Below are 23,887 nucleotides of genomic sequence, written 5' to 3' on the forward strand. Positions count from 1 at the left end.
GCATTAGATAATTAAATTTTTTATTTGATCTAGTTTATATTTAAATTGATTCTCAATATAGCTAATATTGTAAATCATATCTTTAAATGTTAATGATTTTCATTAAATTTCGTAAAATTATACATACGATTGTTTTAAAAAATACTGATCATGATTATATGAAAGTTTCTTATGTATACAAATATTTTAGGTTGAAAATATGTGGTTGAATTTCCAATATTTTATTATTGCAAATGATTTTTTTTTTCCGACCAAGTATGTCCTCGAAAAATCCTTATAATTTTGCTATCCAATCTTCAAATTTAGTGGGTTTTAAATTGAAAATTGTGTCAGGAACTGGATTTTCAAGAATTACATAAGAAAAGAAGGTAACAATCACTAATTTGTCAATAATGGTTGCCAAAAATTGCTTCAAATAATAGTTACAAAACTTGGTCAACGTGTTTCCGATAATAGTCGGAGCGTGACGAAGGTGCTTTCATACAAAGAAACACGAGAGGAATGCTAGAATTTATAAAAAATCAAGAGAAAAAAAGTTAATTTAATAGTATAAAAAATTAAAATTTACATATATTTATAATTTTAATAGATAATAAAAAATATATTAAAAAGTATGGTACTAACTATATTCAGAAATAATAGAAAATAAGAGTAGCTAGCTCCGTTTGGAGAATAGCTAGCAAACGACGACTTATATACAGACTTATCTTTTTAATGTTCATTTTATAAAGTCTTTAGCTTATTATACAAATTTTGTAATTTTTATAATATGATATTAATAAAAGATATTATAAAAAAATCATTATGTTTATTAATAAGTTAATATTAGATTAGCTTTTACGAACTTATACTAAGTGTATGATATATTAAATTTATTAGTATAAAAATATTTATACATATTGTCAATATATTAAATGTTAATATAATATTTTATCTATTAGTGTAAACATTTACGTTTATATTAACAAATTAATTATTGTTAGATATAAGTAATATATTGATAAACATTGCCGTAATGTTTGATAATTTTTATTTGTTAATAGATAATATAATTTTTTGTAGTGTAAATATAAGAAGATTGGAACTTATCTTTTAAGTTGTGGCAATGAACTGTGATTTCAATATATATTAGTGGCATCACTATAAAATATGTGGGTTGGCTTATTATATATAGGGAGTATACTTTTGGCTTTGCATGGAAACATTGGAGATTGATTATGGTGTATTTTGAGAGTGATTCTTACCTTGCTTTTCTTCTCACACGTAGGAAGGCTATATTTCTATGTACCATTGTGCCTCTAATTTGAAAGCTATTAAAGAAAAGAGAAGAAAAAGTCAGGTGATTAAATTTTGCAAGGGTTATTAATTCAGTTTTATCATTTCTTTTACCAACATTTCGCAAGAGTTTAAAAAAAGCATTTCTCATATTTAATCAACTATCAAACATGTACTATATATAAGTCATAATATTTTATGTTCATGACTTCACCCCTTTTTTAAAAAAAAATACCAAACACTTAGTTGATTGAAACCAAACCAAACACCGCTCGTGAGGGTAAAAGCAACGTTAAAAATGACATGGATTATTACCCTATGCAGAAAGAAAAAGTAATTTTTTTTTTAAGTCAGTATGGAATGTTGCTGGACTTTAAGTTACTAACATTGACTATTATACGGCTGCACAAAAGAGAAACTAAGAGAAAAATGTCAACATTTAAAACTTTTCAGCAGTGTAATCATGACCAAATTATTGTTTCACACTCAAGGATTCTTAATGGAACTTTAATAATCTATTTATTTTTAAAATGTAAACAATTAATATTATACATGATGTTATTTATTTCTATATTTATTTGTTTATTTATCTATCTTCCTTATATATATATATATAATATCTTCCTCTAATTTTTAATTTCACTTCAATCTCTTTATACTCGTTTTTAAATCTATTTGCAATATTCTGTTTCTCTCCCTTTATTTTTTGTGTGGTCATTTGATATTTTGTAAAGAGTATATGAAAAGCAATGTAAAACTGAGCTTATTTCACATGGCTTTTTTATTTTGTTACATTTATCTTTTACATCCATTGAGAAAGATTTCTCCTCTTTTCTATAGCTTGACATATTATCGAAGTGTAAAAACAATATAGAGAAAAAAAAAAGGCCATGTAAAACAAACATTTATGTCCTAATAGCATTACCGTTAGATGCATACAAGTTTTTTCTCCACTTTTGAGATTAATAAAGTTGTAAAAGCTTACGCTTGTGCTTTTAGGTACAGATCCAAGAATTATTTTACTCTCTAGTAAACATGCTTGCATGAAAGTCTTTTGACATGAAACATGTGAGCAAGTAGAGTAGTTAATATTTGAACCATATCTACACGATGAACGTCTCAAAATCTAAAAGCAAGTTATTAGCTGTAGTCCTGAAATCATTCTACTTACATTAACTGTTAGGATTTCAATTTTCGAAAACCATACAAAATTCATTAACTGTCTAATTAACAGGGCATGAATCCTTTAAATAAAGTAATATTTTTCAGAGTTTTGTTATTTAAACCACTATAAATACATATTATTTCACTCGTGTAAAATTTAAAATAATATTTACTATTATTATTATTATTATTATTATTTTACTGATACATTTTTGTTTATATAAAATATTTATATTATTTTAGTAGTTATAATCTGTTAAAAAAATTAATAATTCATTCTAACAAAATGATTAATTAATTTTTTTTCTCAATAGACAGTAAATGGAAAACGAAAATAGTACATTAAAATACACAAAGGACACCAAAAAATATTGCCTTCCAAATGTTCTGTAAACATTACTGTTCCATGTGGAAACTATGGTGTTACACACACGACTGACACGAGCACCAGCAGAACTTTGGAAAGATGAAGGTTCGGACATTCTATACACTTCAGATATCACATCATTAATAGGTAATATCTGAGAAATTTACTTTGAGTGAACTCGAGTGATAAGTAAAATAACAATGGAAATATTAGCAAATACGTATGGCAGAGTTCTAAGCAGTTATAAAATGGAAAGTTTTTTGACACCCCATCTTGGGATTTTAAACAGTTAGAGGAAGAGAGGGATGTGAAAATATAACTCAGCTGTTATATTATTACGAGTTTGAACTTGTCAGACTTAGCCAGTTTCTCCACCCAAGTATGATCTTGTGAGTATCAAACGTCTAATCTTCCCTTTAATAAAGAGGGGAAAGAGTTTTGGGAAGGAGATCATAATTACCTTCCCACTTTCTTGTCTAACCTGCTAGAATTGAGAGGAAAATTTAAGCTTAAATAAATCAGCCCATTATTTTAAGGATGATGCCCTACCGATCATGTTCACGAATGCTCATGAAACGACAATGAAACGACAACGAAAATTTAGTTGAAAACAAACAATGTAGAAACTGCATATCATATATATATACTAGGTTGCAAGTTATAAACATGGATTTTAAAGCTCCATGGATCGATCAATTTACAAGGATTTACATATATACATATATATATATATAGTCTAGTCCTCGGTCGTCTTCACCCCTTCATTAATTCTACAACTTGTAGCTAATTCTTTTTTAGTTCTAAACTTGTATATATATAGTAATTAACCAGTTTCATTAATTACTAGTTACAACAACAAAAGAACTAGGCCAAAAAGCAGTTCATCGCTCCAAGAACATAATATATCCCTCGAGACCGAATTGAACAAATCATGGTAGTTACATGCAGTTAATACTCCAGATAACATTTTTATGTTGTGTGAGCTCATCAACTCTCTCGCCTTCTCCAACAAAGAGTTCACTCCGTCCCTTTGACGCGTCAGCGCTTCAACATTATTGGGGCGCCTAAGAAGGCCAATATAGGTATCCAAGTCATGAACACAAGAAGGGTTTTGGACGTTGAAGAAATCAAGCATTAACTCAACACCCACATGAGCATAACAAGAACAACTCCATGGGAACTCGTATGGACCCAACAAAACCCTAAAATTTTCATTGAACAAAACACCAGGTAGTTTGGTGATGGGGTCATTAACATTCGCTATTCTTAGCACTTTCACTCCCAACTCCTCGCACCGTTGTTTAAATTCAGAGTTACCAACTCTTGGTCCCCCAAAGGAAAACACAGTAAGGGGCACTTCACTACTGCTTTTGTGGTTATTTTTTTTGTTCAATCCAAGTTCAGCTATGTCATAAGCAAGCAAGAGAGCCAAGGCACTCCCCATGCTATGACCAGCCAAGGATATGCTAAGGCTCTCTCCTTTGTACTTGTTTATCAACCTTGACACCTCTGAGAGAAGCTGTTCCCTGCAACTCTCGAGACCAAACTTGGAAGAGCTTTCATCAGAGGTGTAAAGGGAGAGAAACCCTGATTCCACCTTCACTTCAGGTCGTGGATTATGAGGATCAAGCATGGCCGGTGTCAAGGAACTCATCAAGTTTGAAATCCATTCCTGATTGGTAACTGTTCCCCGGAAAGTTATAACTATGTCTCTCCTACCAAGTCTCTTCACAGCTTCATCTGATGACACAGCTACGTACCCTATCCACCGACCAGAAGAAGAAGAAGAAGAAGAAGAGTTTGTGATGGGAAGGTTGATGTCAGGAGTGGCGTAGATGTACTTTGTGACGTCATAGCCATAGTTTGCCATTCCCACCTCACTCAACATGCTCTTCTTCCCATACTTGCAGTTCAAGTATCGTTTGGAGTTGGGGTCAAGGTCAAAGGCCTTGTAAGAGGCAGTGACAAACTCACCATAGCGAATAATCTCTTGGCGAAGAAGAGGGTGCAAAGGGTCCAAAAGGTTATCCCAGTTGTTGCACCCTTGAACCTCTCGCCAAAAATTAAATAGAGTAGTAGTAGTAGTAGGGGTTGAGGGTCTTGTAGGGGTAACGGTGGTGATTCCTAGTGCGGAACCCGAAGCTATGATTGAGTGGCTTGGGGGAGACAAGTCATGTTTTCTATGGGGCAACGAAACTTGGCCAAAGGGATGAGACTTTAAGGGGGGAAAGCTTTGTGAGAATGTGATGTGATTCGTGTTGGTTATGCTGGGTATGTGTGTGGCAGAAGCCATAGACTTGAGAGAGAGAGATAAAGGAGGAAGAATGCGGAGAGAGAGAGAGAGTTTGATTTGTTCGTGGATGAAAGGAGAGAGAGACACAGTGGAGTTTTATATGAAGTGGAGAAGGGAAGGGTGCGTGAAAGGAGACCAAAAAGGCATGTTAGGCGAGGATTTGACCAAGAACTTCAAAATTCGTATTTTTGGAGAGTTTCTTTTGTTTATGTGGTCGGTTGGGCATTATGTCACGAGTTGGGTCCGGTTTTTTTTTCTGTTGCGGCTGGGTGAGTGGAGTGAGAAATAAGAGAGAGAATAATTTATTTAGTATTTAACATGATCAAGTGGACCCTATTTTTTTTCTCCCTTGATTGAGGTTGACTTCAAATCTATATGCCAAAGAAACAGTTTTCATTCCTCTACCACGAGTGAACAAATATATAGAAAATTTGTTTCCCTACCATTTCAATATGCTCAAACTCATCCATTCCGCTGCAAACTTATTCATATTTCATACTGTGTCCTCTGACTTTCTGCTAAACCAATTTCATTTTTCTCTTCGAGTCAATATCTTTTTTTCTGGTTTTACATGCACATTTATGGACTAGTCCTTCTAGGAAAATCCTATCCAAGTACATGCTTGGTACGAATTTCATATATTGTGATTCGATTTTCATTTTCAGCATGAAAATATCGAGTTTTGAGCTTAATTAGTATAATTCGTGTTACTTTTAAGCTGCATTTCTGTGCTAATATATCATGTCAATATTTAGTTATGCTGGTTTTGTAATTTCATTATTCAAATAATGTATCAGTTGTATAATTATTTTAATTTTCTAGAATAAAACACATGTTATTGTATAAAAATAGTCAGTCTTTTTATAATGGGTCACGAAATAACTTCATTTAAGTAACATATAATACAAATATTTTACATATTGTATTGATATTTTAGACTTCCGTTCATCTTTTTAGGGGATAAACTAAAATATTAGTGAGTGATTTTCAAGATACTAAATAAAACTGGCAGTATTTGAGATAAGGAGGAGAAAAGGCAGATTTTAATGTGGAAGGGAAAATATAAAATTAATCAATTTGAGATTATGATCTGTGAAAATAATATAAAAAATTTGATAATATGATATGAAATTTGAGTAAAAATTATGCAAAAAATAAATTAAATAGAAATCGTGTCTTAAGAATACAAAAAATAAAATAAAAAATTTCCTAATTCTAAAAACTAATGACTTTATTTTATTATATGAGGAGAAATTTATCAAATTATTACAAAAAGAATTAGGTAGAGCCGTTTCAGCTTCGGCCAAGTTGTATTACATGTGTCAATTATAAATTAATTTTTGTATTTATTTGCCTCAATTTAAGCACAACATTAATTATTTTATTAGTTTTATCAACTATAAATTATAGTATTGAGTTTAAATATATAAAAATTATAAAATTTCATTGATAAAATATATTTATTATACATTAAAAATATAAAGGTATTATAAAATATTTTTAATTAATAATAATAATAAGTAGTCTTAAAACTCAATCTTAAGGTTAACATATATTTATTTCATTAGCGCTAATTATAATTATAAAGACCGAAAGTAAGGAATCGTATATTCACCGATGGATTCAACCCCAAGCATTTGAAATTTCAAAATAAAAAGTTACCTCTTATATTCACAGTTTTTATGCTTTTCTTTCTCTTAAAAGATAACTAGAAACGAAAATAATACAAGACTTATGTTCGATTATGTCTATTTAATAAATGAGTAAAATTAAATCTATATATTTTAAAAAAATTTACGTACATTACTACAAGTGTTTTTTGTGTTATTTTCTAATTAAGATTAAAGTTTTATTTCAATAATTTATGAAATAATAATAATAATAAACATTAGCATATATTATTAAAGTAAAACTTAAATTTTAAATAAAAAATAATGTTAAAAATTATGATAGTAACTTTTGTCTCTTTTTATAATTTTTTTTCCATTAATCCAATTTTTGTTAAATGCATTAAACTTTGTTGATAATTATATAAGATTTAAATTAACATCTTATCTTGAAATTGCCTTTTTAATTAAAAAGAAATTTTTCTGGTTTACACTCTTTATAATTAAAAAATGATTAGTCTCATAATTATATAAATCTATGAAAGGAAACATTTTTCACCAAATTAAGCATGCATAAACAAGAGTTCCTTCTGCTAACTTAAAAGGAAATTAAAAGCATTCGAAATGCTTCCCTTTCAGACCCATTGGAAAAAAAGTGCATAAAAACACACATGCAGCAGCCCATGTTTTCTGAAATTAAATTTTCAACATTTAGACGGGAATGGGGTGTGAAACCTTTCAAAATCATCACATTCTGTAATTTCAAGGTTCAGTTCTCATTTTAACCGTACCAACTTTTATGAAGCTCTTTTTTCTAAACTAGTGTTTATATGGTCAGAAAAGAAAGGAAGAAAAATGAAGAAAAACTCTAATAATAATAATAATAATATATGTGTTAATTAGTTTGGTTAAATAAATAAATAAATAAATAATCTTACTCAGAGTTTCCTTTTAATCAGTTAATTTATTTATGATTCGAACTTTCCTTTCAGCCTAGCAAAGAGTAAGTGTGATGAGATTCATAATTGTGGAGAGTAGATGGCAGATAAAGAATAGATAGATTTGAAATTTTGGAGAAAAGGGTACCGCCGACAATTTATTTTGGGACCCCTCAACTAATGGGTATTTATTTGAAGGGTAATGACAGTATGACACGATTGGCAGCTGTTGTTTGACGCACGCGCTCTGTTATTCATATGTTTTGTGAATAATGGGAATTGGGAAGCACGGCCAATTCAACACGCTGCTCTTATAGTCAGCTTAACTGACGTGGCTCCGTCTTTTGCTGCCTTTTGTTCCTTTCGATTCCCCCTCTCTCTCTCACCATTGATGTCTCACTCTGTGGTTCAAAGCTTATAATAACAGTGTCTTATGTTCACTTTTCTGAACATTTGCTTTTGAAAGTGGTCGTCAACTTTTGACTCTACTAACTATTAATGTAACAAAATACTTTGCCCCTGCATGAAATTAATACTCTCAAATAGATTGAATACAAATCTAACTATTTCATCATGTATTCATTGCATTCTGGATGTTTTCTCTTGCCAAATGACTGAATAATACCGCATACTAGGCTTTTATTTATTACAAATTGCCAATTCTTCTTTCTCATATGATTATATTAGAGAATTTAAATCTATTATTACTAAAATTTGTAAGAGTTATTTGCAATATTAATTTCAGACAGTGCATATATAATAAACGATCTTAAAATGACTTGTAATTTTTTTAATATATATTCAATGAACAAAAAGTTAAATAATAATTCTTTTTTCAATTTTAATATCCACCCATTTTAGAAATACTTCCTAAAAAAACTTGTCCAGTAAGAACATCGGAAAACATTTTTTAAACAAACATATTGGAGTTTAAGAATCGTACAATTCTATCATAATTCAAATTATAGTTGATGAAATTTCTCTTGGCATTTCATTATAATTATACACCTCCATTTTTTTTAATCAATGAAGATCGTGGAAAGGTTTTTATTCCTTCAATATTGAACCATTCAGCATCATAGCAAGTAAACTTTCAGGGTTGACCTGTCGTGCATAATGTCAAATTAACTTTCAACAGTATCGAGTCTCTTATCTTAATTTTTGCATAATATGGCTCATGAACGTAATTCTCCAATAATGATTTGCATAGTTTTGTATGTCTATATATATATATATATATATATATCACTACCCGATATTTTCTTAAAATGAAATTTATGTATGACTTCGACCAAAATTTCAAAATTTAAAAACTATCTTATTGTTTGAGTTCAAGTAATCACAAATTGTTTTAAATAAGTTTGTATTAGCAAAATTGCTTGCATTTACCTAATACAAGTAGTTAATTGCAATTATTAGCAGTAGATTAAGCACAAAATAATATCACCAGAGTAGGAAAACAATAATCTAACAAAGAGTTGTTTATATATTTATATATATATATATATATATATATATATAAAGTAATCTAACAATCCAATATGGATTTAGTTCTTGCTCTATATGCAAGAAATTTTGGTCCTTGATATCAAATTCTATTTTGCATTGAGTCCGTATCAAAAGTAAACAAATTAAAGTAAATTTTTTCTCAAACCAAACTCTTACTTTCATTGCAATTTGTATTGAATTAGTATATATATCTGCAATAGTGCATATAGTCGGCGTGTGCTATTCCATTTCTAAGATATTCAAGATCAGAGATTTATACAATTCATCTTCTGCTTCTTCGTGGAAGTAAACTATCCTTCGCTTAATGCTTAGCGAAGCATGCACTCGAATAGCAATTATCTTTGACGATAAATGTTTGGCTTTCACTTTAAGCACCTCATATACCAATTAGATTTCTTTTCCAACATGCAAAGCAGAGAAACTACAATCAAATTAAAACAACATATTGGCATCATTCATCGCTTTCAAAGCTAATTCAACCCATTAAAGATATATATAATCCTAATATATCTAGACGTGCTGCTTGCCATTTATGCATACTAGCTTTGATTCATTAATACATCTGTATTCAACTTGCTATTGACTACTAAAGATTTCCAAGTAAAAGAAAGGAGTACCCATTAATTATATTATTCAATTCATCGAATACTTATCAACCCATTGAATAAAACATATCAAAAGCTTTGTAAAGCTATCTATCTCTCTACTAATTCACTTTAGTTGATGTTAAATCGGAGACGAATCTAAGGGGTTCAATTAATTCAACATTTTGAAAGTCATGCAGCTGCCAATTGTTTGGCCCATGCCAATAATGGAATAATATGCTTATTGATATCTATCATAAGAATTTTTTTGAGATGATGAATTTCTATATTGAAATCGGTAGTATATATTCAATAGGCAACTTTTTGGTAGGCCGCCCACGATTGCATGAATAGTTTCTTCCTTTACACTACAAGTAGATTCATATTCTTAATTTTACATGCATTCTCTTTTGATACATATTTAATTTAATATATCAATAACGATCAATGTTATATCATAAGATTTTCTTAGAATGTTTAGCTATATATTCTAGATAAATGATTTTTAAGTTAAAAATATTGTAAAGTTACTGAAAGAAAGTCAATTCTTATGACCATCGAAAGCAGCCCAGAAGAATGATTGCTACGATTACAAGATGTTTTATCCATTAATTAAAGAATGCCTTTTCCGGCTTCTTCGATATTTTATATTAACAAACACTAACCAATGTTATAGAAAATTATATAAGAAAATAAAAGTGAAAAATATTTAATAAAAAATCGTACTTATTCGATTAAAAATATACATATTTTTAATACTTATTTTACTAAGTATAATTACACGTATTTAACATAATATATTGAATATTCTTTTAATTAGTTCTCGTTAACATGAAGAGCTCATTTGTTTTTATATTTAATGTGACTTTAATTTTAAAATTTTGTCAATGAAAAGATCTTTAATTGAATAATAATAATGTAGCAACTTCCTTAGAAAAACTAATAAACTGTTTTGAAGGGAAGGAACATGAATTATGAATTATCTTTGACTGCAAAACAGAAAAAATGGTTAAATTAAATTTTTAAAAAAATTAATATGTTGTCATATTTTAGAAAAACTAATTAAAATTATTTAATGTTAACAATTTGGGTAATCGTGATTATCTATAGTACATTTCTGAGATCCGCAATAGATTTAAAATAAGAACTAAGGTGATCATCAATCCGGTTCAGAAGAGAAAGATGTGTGGAAATGGGAATTTAAATAACGTAGCGAACTATTTCAGTAGTACGAGAAGATAATTTAGATGCTTTTCAAACAAAGATGATGAAGCAACCCGTTTAACAGAATCATGAACTTGGACAATTAAGCATAGAAAAAGGTAGAGTGTTAAATTTTCATATATAGTGTTACAAAAAAGATGCACAGATATGGATTGGGGATAGAATTTTCTTCAATGATTTATAGTCTAAGATAACTCGATCCATGATTGTGACTTTTTCTTGGAGATGAAGTTTTGATATAGGATCTCCAAAGTGTCAAATCTAAGTAAAAAAGGAAAATCATGACACAAAATCACTCTTTAGAATGCATATTTGCAATAAGGACGTGGAGATATCAAATCATCTTCTTTTTAACTACAGGATTTTAGATGTCATATGGAAGAATATGCTATGAATGGCTTGGAGCTGAGGTGGTGTTACCAGGAAATCAGACAACATTTCAACTAGCCCACAAGTTTGACTTAAGTAATTTTCTCTAATGCAGAATTAAGTATATCCATATTTTGTCATTTTTCATGTTATAAATTATGACTAAACGTTTAGATAGATTATAAAATTAATTTAAACTACATTTTAACGTGAATGTCATAACTTATTGGCTATTGTTATTGGATAGTTATATATATATATATATATATATATATATATATATATATATATATATTTCAAACAATTATTCTAAAACTATTGATTAAAAAAATCAATAAATATAAATTTCATTAAAAATTACTAAAAAAATATATGAAAAGTCGTAATAGGAACTTTATAAGTAATAATTTTTAACACTTTTTCCATTTTTTTCTTTAATATTTTAGTAATTTTATTTTGCTAATTATTTTATAAAATTATTGAACAATTATTTCTATCTTTTCTAAAAAAATCACCTTAAATGATATAGTAGATAAAAGATATAACAAGAAATCAAGTAATATCTTTTATGAAATTTAGAATGCTGACTATTTTTTTAATTTATGTACAAAACATTAAATTCTAAATCCTTTTAGACTCAACATTTAATGATATTATTAATTAATTCTCACAACAATTTTACGATAATGATGATAAATTTTTTTGTCTAAACTACTGGATTTTTTCATAAGATAATCTGTTGAGCCGAATTATTATTTAAATATATTATAGATATAATAATTAATAATTCATTACAATTTTACTCATTTAATGATATTGATAACCATTCTCAAATTAATTTTACTGATAAAAATATACGTGGGAGATATAGAAGTTCGGATAATAACAGCATTTGTGAGATGTGTATATCTATGAAAAATATAAAAAGGAAATGGGTGCCTTGACATGAATGTTTCATAACTTAATGTATGTTAGGTCCAATATAAGTTAGTTTTTCAATAATCGAAATTCGTGTAATGTCACTTTATTTTATAAATTATTATTTAGTTTTACTAACTTTTTTCAAAGCTCTTTAAAAAAAATTGTCGTCATTTTTTTGAATAATTTATATCCAATTAACATGCAGTTATAGTGCGAATATATACCCATGAACAGCATAGAAACGCACGCGTAACTATACATTTTTGTAAGTGTAAATTAACACTAAAGCCTTATTTAATAATATTAAAAAAATATAAATTAATTTAAACATATAAGAAAATGATTACTTTCGTGTGCTATACTTAGTTCCAATTAAATAAAATCTTCCCTTTCTTAAAACTTTATTATAAGCATATTTGTTTTAAGTTTTTCCAATCATAACAGAAATTTAAAGTTAATATTAACAACAAATATGAATAATAAATTAATTTTAATTCTCATTTCTTTTAAAATCGATTTTGAATGTTAATCAATCAGCCTCTGCACAGTACTTTGTTTTGAATTTTCTAATTCTACCCATATTTAATATTCCGTATGCAATGGTGTCATCAGCAAGTGATTGTCATGCTTATGCTACATCGGCTATACATGGTAGGTTATAGGTCCCTGTTAAAAGAATATGTTTGTATATATTTTAATATATTTAAGCGTGCATTTAAAAACTCGCATACATTAAAGAATAATGCTACGAATATACTTTTTTAATACGTTCTTTATTATTAACTAAAATTTATTAAAAACTAAAAATGTAACGTGTGTCTTGCTAATTTTTCTCTTTTATTTATTTAATTTTTAATAAATTTTAATCAATATTGAGATTAAAACTCAATAAGTAAATGTAAGATATTTTTTCACTTTTAGAAACCCCTTCCTTGAGCACCGTCCATGGTAGACTAAGGCCTGTGACATGTGACAAAAGTAAAATGTGAACATGGAAAATTTTGAAAGTTACAATTTAATTGTGCACAAAAATTAAAAAAGAAAAACAAGTTTTAATGTAAACTAATTAATGACTGCAAAAGGCAAGGATATAGTATTTGAAACCAATTAATGCATTTTTATGGACAAACACAGGGTTAAATGACTTGCCACGTTTGTGATTTGGTTGAGCTTCTATGTCTTTTGGTCGCAAGAAGAAGATGCAGAGATAGTATTTAATTGACCCACTTGACACTAATTAACGTACGCCACAGAACCTAGACACTACTCCATGGCTAAAAGTCACAAGCTACAAGTACTGCTTAAGCATCTCAATGTCATTGTTAACCCTAATTTCGTTCTCATTGTTAAAGCTTCTAAAACGTTTTTATATATACAAAATTGGATGTGTAACGACCACTATATGAAGAAGCATTAATTAATAACCCTATGTACTTTTTTTTTACTAATATGAATTATGAAATCAGAAGTGCTAAACCACGTAATTGTTCTTCTAACTATTTGGCTCCTTCTAAGCAGATTCTCTTGTAACTTGTAAGGCAGCAAAGCACTAACAGTTCAAAATATTAAAGAGATGCAAGCTTGCATATTGTTGTCTTTTTCTATTTTTTTAAGTAAATTTTATTTTAAAAAAAATGTGAAACTGATAAAGTCTAGGTTGACCCAAATTAAATTATGAGACAAAATTATGCCATGTCTCCAAAAATAGGTACATGATGCAAAGAAGGTTACAAATGCGCATCGATTTGAAGTTTTAGACATTAGTGGGCATTATTAAAAATGAAATATGTGTATAGCCATTTATTGTAGTGCAATAATGTTTAAGTGTGTGGGATATCAAAATAAAAGGTTCAATCAAATTGAAGAAGATGGCACACAAATCTTTCCCCGAGAAAATGAATGTGTTAAACTCAAGTGTGAATCAGTGACAAATTTCAGCAATGGAGAAATATTTATTGTCGATGCTGGGGAAAATACAGACAGGTAAAGAAAAATTAAATTGAAATCAAGATTTCGAGACACAGACCATTGTTAGTAGGAATAATCGCATCGTATAGTTTTAATTCGATTTTATATAAGATCCCTAATTTAATTACAGATAAATTATCGAATGATTTTATTTTTATATTTTTTCACTTCATGAAATTAATTAATATTAAAGGAATCCAAAAATACATCGTAATCATATTAAATATTTTCTTAAAATATCAATTATCACATTTAAAATATAAATATTTCTTAAAATCAGATATTAAAATACAGTCATGTAAATCTTCAGAATATATAATCGGGATAATGAAATTATGAAGAAAAATAAATAACAAGGTAATTTCATAAATCTCTACTCATAAAAATATGTATTGTATATGATAATTTTATAAATAAAATTATGTACGTGTATATAAATTTGAATTAAAATGAATTAAATTGATTTTAAAAATTAAATTCAAAATTCCTTCCAATTCAATAAAGTATACATTTTTCCTTCGGTTTGAATATTTTTCTTTTTCAATTTGATATACATATAGAATATGTTATTTTTTTATACTAAAAAAATTTATATACTAATGTATTGTATCAAAATTATAATAGAAGGAAATTTAACATAAAAGTGTTAGTATATAACTTCTTTTTTGTTATGTTAATTACCATTCTATTAAAAATATAGCTTATGCAACTTCCTTTTACTTTCTATATCTATTAAGGTCCGATTTTGTTTTTATGCATGATTTTTTCAGTGCATCAAATTGTTTTTGGTCAACTTGGTTTACACGTTGAAAACAACCTCCAATGACAAAAAATGAAAAGAAAAGAAAACAACCTCCAAAGACTTTTCTCCGTTTATTGATATTTCTTTGGGCTCGAACCCATGAGCCCCAATTTAAGAGGCTTGTGAATTGGAGTAACAAGTACAAGGCCCGCTTGACCAAAAATAATAAAAGGCCCACTGAGCCCCCTCTCTCTCTCTCTCTCTCTCTCTCTCTCATCTTGGCGAAGCAAAGTATCGAGTTCCTCAGGTAAACCCCTTGTTCTGCGTCAACTCAGCTCAGAGCTGAATTTTCAGGTTTTTGTTAATTTTAGCATTGCTACAACAGATAATGGACGCTTAAAGTTATTACTTAAGTTTTTGTTATTTGACTAAAGTTAGTAAGAATTAGGGTTAGGGGCATTGTATCTTAATTCATTATCTGATTAGTCTCCATTTCGTGTCAAGGTTTCTTCATCAGGTGCTGTTTCAGTATTCAATTATGGCGTATGAAATAAGTGAAATGAAGAGTAAGAAACATCGCAATGCAAGTTCGATAATGAGTTCTCGGTTTATATTTTATTCTGATTTTTTTAAGTGTTGAACATTATTGGCATTGCATGTGCTTTAACCTCGGGGATTTTCATGAACCTGCAGAGGTTGGTATAGGTCTAATTGGTTTCGGCATTTTCTTCACATTTCTTGGCATAGTTCTTTTCTTTGATCGTGGTTTGCTTGCTCTGGGAAATGTGAGGCCTGATTCTAAAATCTAAATTTCCCTTAACCTTTTTCTTTGGAATGGAGGTTTGTGTAGGCCTAATTTTGGGCTATTCTGGAATCAGATTTTTTCCTTGGCAGGGGTAGCAATTTTGCTCGGTTGGCGTTCCACGTTGACACTCTTCACTGATAGAGCAAACTATAAGGCACTTTTCTCTCCCTCTCGCTTCATAGTAATAGTGAATTGCTTGTTGAATGTTTGTTAGGTATTGCTTTTATGCTTATACACTAAGGGTATGGCTGTTTCTTAGCTTTTACTAAGTTATGACAAAATTGTTTACATTAGATCAAAGAATGAAAGGACACATTTTTCATCCCTTAAATTGAAAAGGATCTGCAATGAGTAGATTCATATATATTCTGATATCTACAGGACAAGAAGCATTCCCTGTTTTTCTGACCCATGATTTGTATTTTATCAATACGCATATCTGTTTGATAGCATATACCCTGGCAAAATCAAAGTACATTTTTCATCCCTTAAAATTTTTCAGCAGCAGTTATTTGCTTTGGACTTCCTGCACGTCTTTCTGTGATGAACCTTTAAGCCCAACAGATATTCTGTTTGAATTGATGCTGATCTGTTGTATCTTTTTTCCTTTGTTCTTCTACTTTGCCACATCATATCTTATCGTTAATCCTCTACTGTCTTTAACCAACTTGATATTAATTTTCCAAATTCTTTATGAATGGATGATGAAGCCTTCTATGTGAAGATAACTAGCTTGCTTTGCCTCTTTTGCAGGGTTCTGCATCATTTCTTCTTGGTCTCTTTTTCATTTTTGTGAGGTGGCCAATAGTTGGTATAATACTTGAAATATATGGTTGTGTTTTTCTCTTCAGGTTAGTTGATGGCATCCTTCTTGAGCTCTACAAAACTTATCATTCTACTCTTATCGTTGATGCTTTTTGTTGCAGTGGTTTTTGGTCATCTATCAAAGTGTTCCTCTACCATATCCCTGTCGTTGGATGGATTATACAGTTCATTTCTCGTAAGTTTTACTGTGCAAATTCATTTTCAATGTTTCATGGAAGTATTAATAATTTTTATATGAAAACTATTTATGTAAATTCAATTAAATAAGGATAGTATAGTTTTATGATAGCTTCTAGTTCTAACTACTATTTCTAATAAAGAATGGAATAGCATTGGTCCCACAAATGTACCTATATAACTTCACAATCCATTGGATTTGATTTAATTCAGTGCGTGTAACTACAAGGTTTGTAACAACCCGCTCACATGACAAGTGGGGCAGGAAAGAAAGGAATAGAGAAGGGTAGGCAGAAATTGAGCATGTGCTTCAGGTCTATGCTCAGCAAGGAAGGTGGATCCTTCTATTGATATCCATCTATATCAGTAGCAGAGAGTGAACTCTGGTGTTGATTTAATAAGATTTTCTGCCCTGATTACCAGTCTCCTATATGCTACCCACAAGGGATGACTCAAGTGATAAGGCCTGCATGACACTTAAGGCTGCTGCAGTATACCAAACATGGACAAGTCTCGCTTCCAAAAGTTTCACGGAAACCTCATATAATAATAATTGTAATAATAATACAAAAATGAAAATTGAATTAAATTAATATTCTTGATCTAGGAATTTCGAACTAAATTTTCTGTTTATATATGGCATGAATAACTTTACTATGAAAGGATATGTTGATTTGCGTGGAGCTTAACATTCATTTCTTCGATTTTGCAGCTCCTTGATTGTCTCAGAAGGGGATTTGACTGATCGCTTCGTAGGATATGGCTAATAATGGGGTTCAATTGCCTTACTAATTTTTCCCTGACTTCTGCGTGAATATCGGATGTTAAGCTAGCTGTTCTAAGGGTTTGCATCTGGGAAATTAACTTCCTTAGTGAGAAGTACCATGGCATGTTAATGCATACCAAAGAGAAGTTGATACTCGGTAGACATAATTTGTTGCTTCAAGGCTCATACTGTCCTTATTTTATGTTTTAATGTGAACAAGAATACAAGCTGGTTATGCATTCAGTTGTCTACCAGCATGAACGCTTACTAGTGATGACACACTGAATTATTGATGGAAAATGAGAATGGTGTATGTAACATTATAATGATTGGCCAGCGTGCAAGATTAACCGTTTACCGCCCTGTCAAGACCTAGCCAGAATATTAAAATTCTTATTGTTTGTATACGTTCTGCTTATTAATGATTCGCAGGATATGGCTTTGTATGTTTTCTTCTTGTGTTTTTATTGAGCATCGAAGATGAGGGTTCTGTTTTAGCCGGGTTTATCTTGCAAATGTCGAATTGTTCCATCCTTCTTTTCACTTTACAGCGGTTCTTTAGCATCCTTCGTCATCGCATCTGTGTTGCTCATTTATTTATAATTTCTTAATGTCTTTTATCTTTCTCATTTATTACTTTGATGTTTTATGTATAATTATTTTTGGTTTTTTTACCAATACTTTTTTTAAACAATTTACCAAAAAAATGTAAAAGAAATAATTTTTCAGTCTGGAGTGATTTTGATTACGTGTACTAGGAGTTTTGTCCATGTGAAGAGTGAAATAATAAAATAATATTAAAAAAAAACTATCATTTTTGTAAAAGGTAATATTCTCTCGGGTTAGCAGGTGACAATTTTGTTGAAGTATATGTTTGAAAAGAAAAAGAACATGTAGCTTACCAATGTGCAGATATGCAAATATAATCTACATTTTAGGCAAAATTTAGAAAAAAAAAATGAGGAGCTTAAGGAATATATTATCTAATACATTTTTTAAAAGTATAAAAAATATTTAATTAATAGTGAGAAATTGTAAAATTTATATAATTTTTGTAATTTTTAATAATTTTTAGTCAATATTTAAAAGTGTGTTGGAAAGAATAAACATTCAAACTAGCATTAGAGAAAAAAGAAATTAGATATAAAAATATTATTTTTACTTTTGAAACAATATATAAAAAAAATGAAGAAATATAAAATTAAACACAAATGCCCAAAACACCTTTAAATTATAGGAGAGGGGTATTAATAACATATATCAATATTTAATTTCTTAACTAGGAGCATTCATTAATATGCATAGATTAAAATGTGCTAATATGCATAATTTGATAAGTTTTGACAGCCGTGTTGACGAAAAGAAGAGAACACATGGGAAGCCTCTTCAAAGTGCAATATATATGTTATATAATCATAGATTTTTCAACTTGCATGAAAGCCTTCAAATATTAAAACTGACCAATTTTTTTGAATGGTTTGGTTATTGATCCGAATCATTCTTCCCCATTGATCGCTAGTCATGTGCTAAAGTGTTTGTCGTTTATTGAAAATTTTCGAGAAGATAAACTCAATGATTAAATACTATGGAGTAACAAATGTATATTAAAGTGTTTGTCGTTTATATTATTTAATATATATATTAAAGTTACAAATGTATATTTAAAATGATAACAGAAACTGCTTAGTTATATTATAATTATTAATGATATTAGAAAGGTTAATTTTGATCCATTATTAATATAAAATTTTTATTGTGAATAAAATTTATATATTAATTACTAAAAATAATAATATTTTTTATTGCTATAATAATTTATAATAAAATAATAATATAAAAATATTTACGTTGTAAGTGTATTTAAATTAAATTTATAATAAAATAAATATAACTCACACACGTGTGTCTATGCATGCAAGCGGGTTACAGGTTCGAGGGGATATTGGGTTTAAGTTACCGATCATTGGCTATCAATATCTGTAGTTTTTTTTAACGGATTTTTGTGGTTTTGTAAAATAACAACAAAATAAGAAAAAGACAAAAGAGACCCTCTGACTATATACTTATCTTGAAAGGATAGCACCGCCACCAGCAAGTTTCAAGTAAGAAATTGGCACATGATGCATTTTTTATACACTACACAAAATTGGAAAGTCTCATAATGTATATTGGGACTGTTTATTTTACCTTTTTTTTGTTTACTTAGTGTCAATTTATAAGAAATGAATTAAAAATTATAATAACTCCTACTTACTTATATAATTTTATTAAATGTGGGTTGACAATTTTAATTAACCCAAATGAATTTAAAAAGTAAAAACATACATCAAACCCTTAAATCCATTTTTTTTACAAATTTTAGTAATTTGGTCAAAATATTAGATTAAGATAATAAAACGTGGCTATGTTCATAGTATGAACGATCATGTGGCTCAAAGGAGTCTAGGAATTAACAACTCCAAATAGAAGGAGAAAAAAATCACTATGCGGCAATTTGAAGAGATTGATGCCATTCAAGTTCTTACAATCATAGTTTATAATACTAGTGGTTTGAATTTTTATGAGATTAGACTTTCATCTTTTAATTGCATGATATAATAAAAGTGAAGACCTAAATCATGATTAACGCGATTCGCGTGATTTCTTTTCTTCGTCTAAAACGTGTAATGCTAAACAATCTGTAAGTTTGAGCAAAAACATTGCTGCGAACGCAAATAAATGAAGCCTTGAATTTTGGAGCATTCAATTTTGATTTTCCTTAACTTACCTTAAATTTATTTGATAATAGTTCATTTAACTGTTCTATATGTTCAATCTTTTGCTTCATAAGATGAGTTTTATAAAACAAATTTGAAAAACATTATCTGGAGGGAAATTTCGAGTGAGTATCGACCTCTTTCTATTCATTCTTTAGATAGTAAACAACTAATCAAGCATTTCAAAAGTAATTATGTTATTTATTTATATTCTTATCCATAAGATGAGCGTGGGCACATGGAGATTGGCATAATTGGTGGGGTTTGAAAATATGAACATTGCTACGTGGGAATTCAACATGGAGGCCGCGAAAGAAGATTCAAATATTAATCTAATCGATGATTTTTATTTTTTATTTTTTATTTTTTACTTTCTTTTTGCAGTGTATACATCTGAGGCACGATCAGGGATCATCATCATCAGAATTAAAATTTTCTTAATATCTTTTTATTTATTATTCTTTTTTCAGTGCATATTCTATTTTTAATCTTATTTTTTTCCATACCTTTTGAAACTAAAAAGAATGCAAAATGAAATTTAAAAAAATCATTATAAGACTACGGTGACTGTCATTTATCATCAACCAGTGTGGCATAATGGCTATATGTTATGCTAGTGGATCTTTTGATATTAATGCTAAATCAAATCTGAAATGAAGAACTAATGAAATTCAACGCTTATGTTAGTAATTAATAAAACATAAATTGATGCGTCCGTTTCAAAAAGTAAAGCAATGTAATTACTACTTGCATTGATTTAGAATATCAAAAAATTGAATTCTCTCAAGTCTCAATTCGAACTACGAAGTACAGATTAATATTTTATGAAAGTTTAAATTGTTGTTTTTTCATCGATGATTTCAATTATATACATTTCATTTCACTTTAGAAAACCCATTTGATTCAATGATTGTCCTTATTTTTTTACCAGCCTCCTACCAAACCAAGGCTGTTGTTCATACTCATCGCGCGATGTCCAAATTTTTTTTATTGTTTATTTTTTAAGAGTAATTTTAACCCTTTAAAAAATTAATTATTTCAACAAAAAAGACTGAACAATCATCATATATAAGTGACATTTTCAAAATCCAAACTTTAATTTTCACCAAAAACACAATTCACATAATAGCGTTCAATTTCTTATAAGTTTCCAATGCCCTAAATTTTGAGTTTATAATTGTCTCCTCTATGGACTTTGCTTTAGGATATCTTTCATGACAGAATGGAAAATATCAAAATATTAAAAGACAACAATTGATCTTGCACAATAGAATTAATTGGAATATTTATATTATAGATTTAATTAATAAAGTCTTACTATTTCATATAGCTAGGTTAGGACTTATAAGTATTCTACAAATATTTTTTTGTATGAAAATGCCTATTATGTATTTTGAAAAACATGTTCTTATTTCTCAAGTATGAATTCTATGATAAAATTTGATTGTATGGCCGGGCAAATTCTGAATCTTACACATTACCCATTAATTTCAGTCTTCCTTTTCTCGTCAAAGTTTACTCAATACTAGGTTATTTTCGGTCTTCATAATTGTAATAACCTTTACCAGTACACCTAAACCTGAGAAATTTTTGAAATAAAATAGGTAATTGGAGTGGTCCTCTTAACGACTTTAACATAATTAGCTCCTCTAAATGGCAAACTCTTTCTTTGACTTTCTCTGATTTATACAATATAAGCATTAAAAAAAGGGCACAGCCACACGTCTAAGCCACTATCATATACTTCTACTCTCCTTCTAACTTAATAATGCCCCCACCGATCTATTTCTGACTATGGTGTTTAATTACGGAACTAAATTGAAAAACATTGTCTGATTCAAATTTAATGATCCAATGCCCGGTTCAGCAGAAATTACTTCCTATCAAACATACTTATGATTTAAACAAAATAATAATAATAATGATCAAATGGCTCATTTTCCCTTAACAACAGTTATCACCAATTGGATGAAACATCTAGACTTGAATGATCAGAGACGTTATATTACACGGCATTGACTGTGATTAAAACAATGATAGAAAAAGGATAGAAAGAAAGGCACCAACGTGGTTCTTAATTAGAATATATGGTACATAATAGTTGCTAAGCGCACATGGGGACATGCAAATTTTAATAGAAAAGTCACTTGAAGTGAAATCCCATTTATGATTTAGAGTAAATGTGTAAGACAATTACTATTTCAGACTCATATTGCACGTCGATATAGTTCCTTTACTTTTTCCTTATAATAGAAAGTGGTAAAATTGTAACAAATAAAAAAGAAATAATGGTAAAAAGAGTTCACTCTAATTAATACTACTTAAGTATACATAGATTCATTCAAGAATTTACTTTCAATATTCTTTTTTCATGAAAAAGTCTGCTCGATAAAACAAACGCTTGTGCTCAGTTTAACAAGATCATGAGAATTATTTTAATAATACTTTGTGCAACTGCAAATTTAACAATTTCATCGTAAGCATATCACATGCATTGAATATTTCCATTCTGTGAGCACGTACGTTTCAATTTGAAATAGTTGCGATCCGTTCTTTTACAAAGCCGACCCTCAATTATTAAAAGCTGCAAATAAAACTATTTCCATCTCTCGGATGCATTCAGAAAATTTCCATGTGACCAAATAAAGAAAACATTAAGGAAATGATTTATTGAATGCCATTTGCCACTAATGTTATATACGTGCAGTGACAGTAGTTATGATCAGAGATCGATACTGGCCCAGAAATATGTTATTTGAATTAGTTATGTTACATTTTCTTAAAATCAATCAAAACCAAACACATCGATACGCAGCTTAAATTATATATTAAAATGTTATACATATATACCATGTTTTGGGTAGTTGAGAACATGTAAATAAACGATATTTTCTATAACATTTAGTTTAATATTTTTTATTTGCACGTTAAGACCCCGCGAACACTTGCAAAATAGGGGAAACAGTTTCCACACATATGATTATTATCCATCGGTAACAATATCTGCTTGCAATTACTTTGGACAAATTAAATTATGACGACCCTCTCATGGATATATATCGATGATGCAAAATAAACTATTCACTTTACCTTTCGCTCCAAAAGAAAAACAAGTTAAAAAAAAGAAGGAAAGGACGCAAAAGCATTTTGAAGTTTGCTCTAGTCAAGAGAGGCAACTTAGAAGGGCAGCTAGAGAAAATGATAAAAGAACATATTTATTTCTTAACTATAGAGTAGAAATTAATGCCAATTTATATTTGAACGAGTAGTTGGAATTTCATTTTAAAAATGAGTTTGCTGAAACCGAGCCATTTGGATCAAAATAACCAAAGTAATTATCAAATAATGCTTAAAAAGTCACAAGGCCAGCTGGGGAAGCTTCATTTGACGCATTAAAATTAAAATGGAATCAATTTGACGTATGAATTGGTCCCTCATTGCAGCTTCCTTCAATGCTCATCACTGCAGCTATAAATATGCATTTCATGCAGCTTTCTTAGTCATCACTCTCTATATCTCTAACCCAAATTCTCTCCACTTTATCAGCAAAGATATCTCTAATCATAGACATTGGCTGGCGAGTCCTTGTAGCTACTA

General features: G+C 29.2%; 2 protein-coding genes across 4 annotated transcripts; one reads left to right on the forward strand and one right to left on the reverse strand.

The window, feature by feature from the left end:
* Positions 1–3,653: 3,653 nt before the first annotated feature.
* Positions 3,654–5,099, reverse strand: LOC113863906 (galactolipase DONGLE, chloroplastic-like). The gene has a single exon (XM_027497684.1). The coding sequence runs from the start codon at positions 5,097–5,099 to the stop codon at positions 3,654–3,656; it is 1,446 nt and encodes a 481-aa protein (XP_027353485.1).
* Positions 5,100–15,223: 10,124 nt separating this feature from the next.
* LOC113863256 (vesicle transport protein GOT1) lies at positions 15,224–18,028 on the forward strand. Of its 3 annotated transcripts, none has more exons than XM_027496774.1 (7): positions 15,224–15,268; positions 15,466–15,527; positions 15,655–15,746; positions 15,840–15,920; positions 16,520–16,617; positions 16,693–16,766; positions 17,481–18,028. In XM_027496774.1, the coding sequence occupies exons 2-7, from the start codon at positions 15,500–15,502 to the stop codon at positions 17,486–17,488; spliced, it is 381 nt and encodes a 126-aa protein (XP_027352575.1). In that variant the 5' UTR covers positions 15,224–15,268; positions 15,466–15,499; the 3' UTR covers positions 17,489–18,028. The 3 variants fall into 3 exon arrangements, with proteins under 3 accessions (XP_027352575.1, XP_027352573.1, XP_027352574.1); XM_027496773.1 differs by having other exon boundaries at positions 15,249–15,315; positions 17,481–17,961; XM_027496772.1 differs by having other exon boundaries at positions 15,225–15,315; positions 15,466–15,746; positions 17,481–17,979.
* The last annotated feature ends 5,859 nt before the right edge of the window (positions 18,029–23,887 follow it).

The sequence above is a fragment of the Abrus precatorius genome, unplaced genomic scaffold (genome assembly GCF_003935025.1).
Source record: "Abrus precatorius isolate BTA unplaced genomic scaffold, Abrus_2018 Scaffold3, whole genome shotgun sequence".
Lineage (NCBI taxonomy): Eukaryota > Viridiplantae > Streptophyta > Magnoliopsida > Fabales > Fabaceae > Abrus > Abrus precatorius.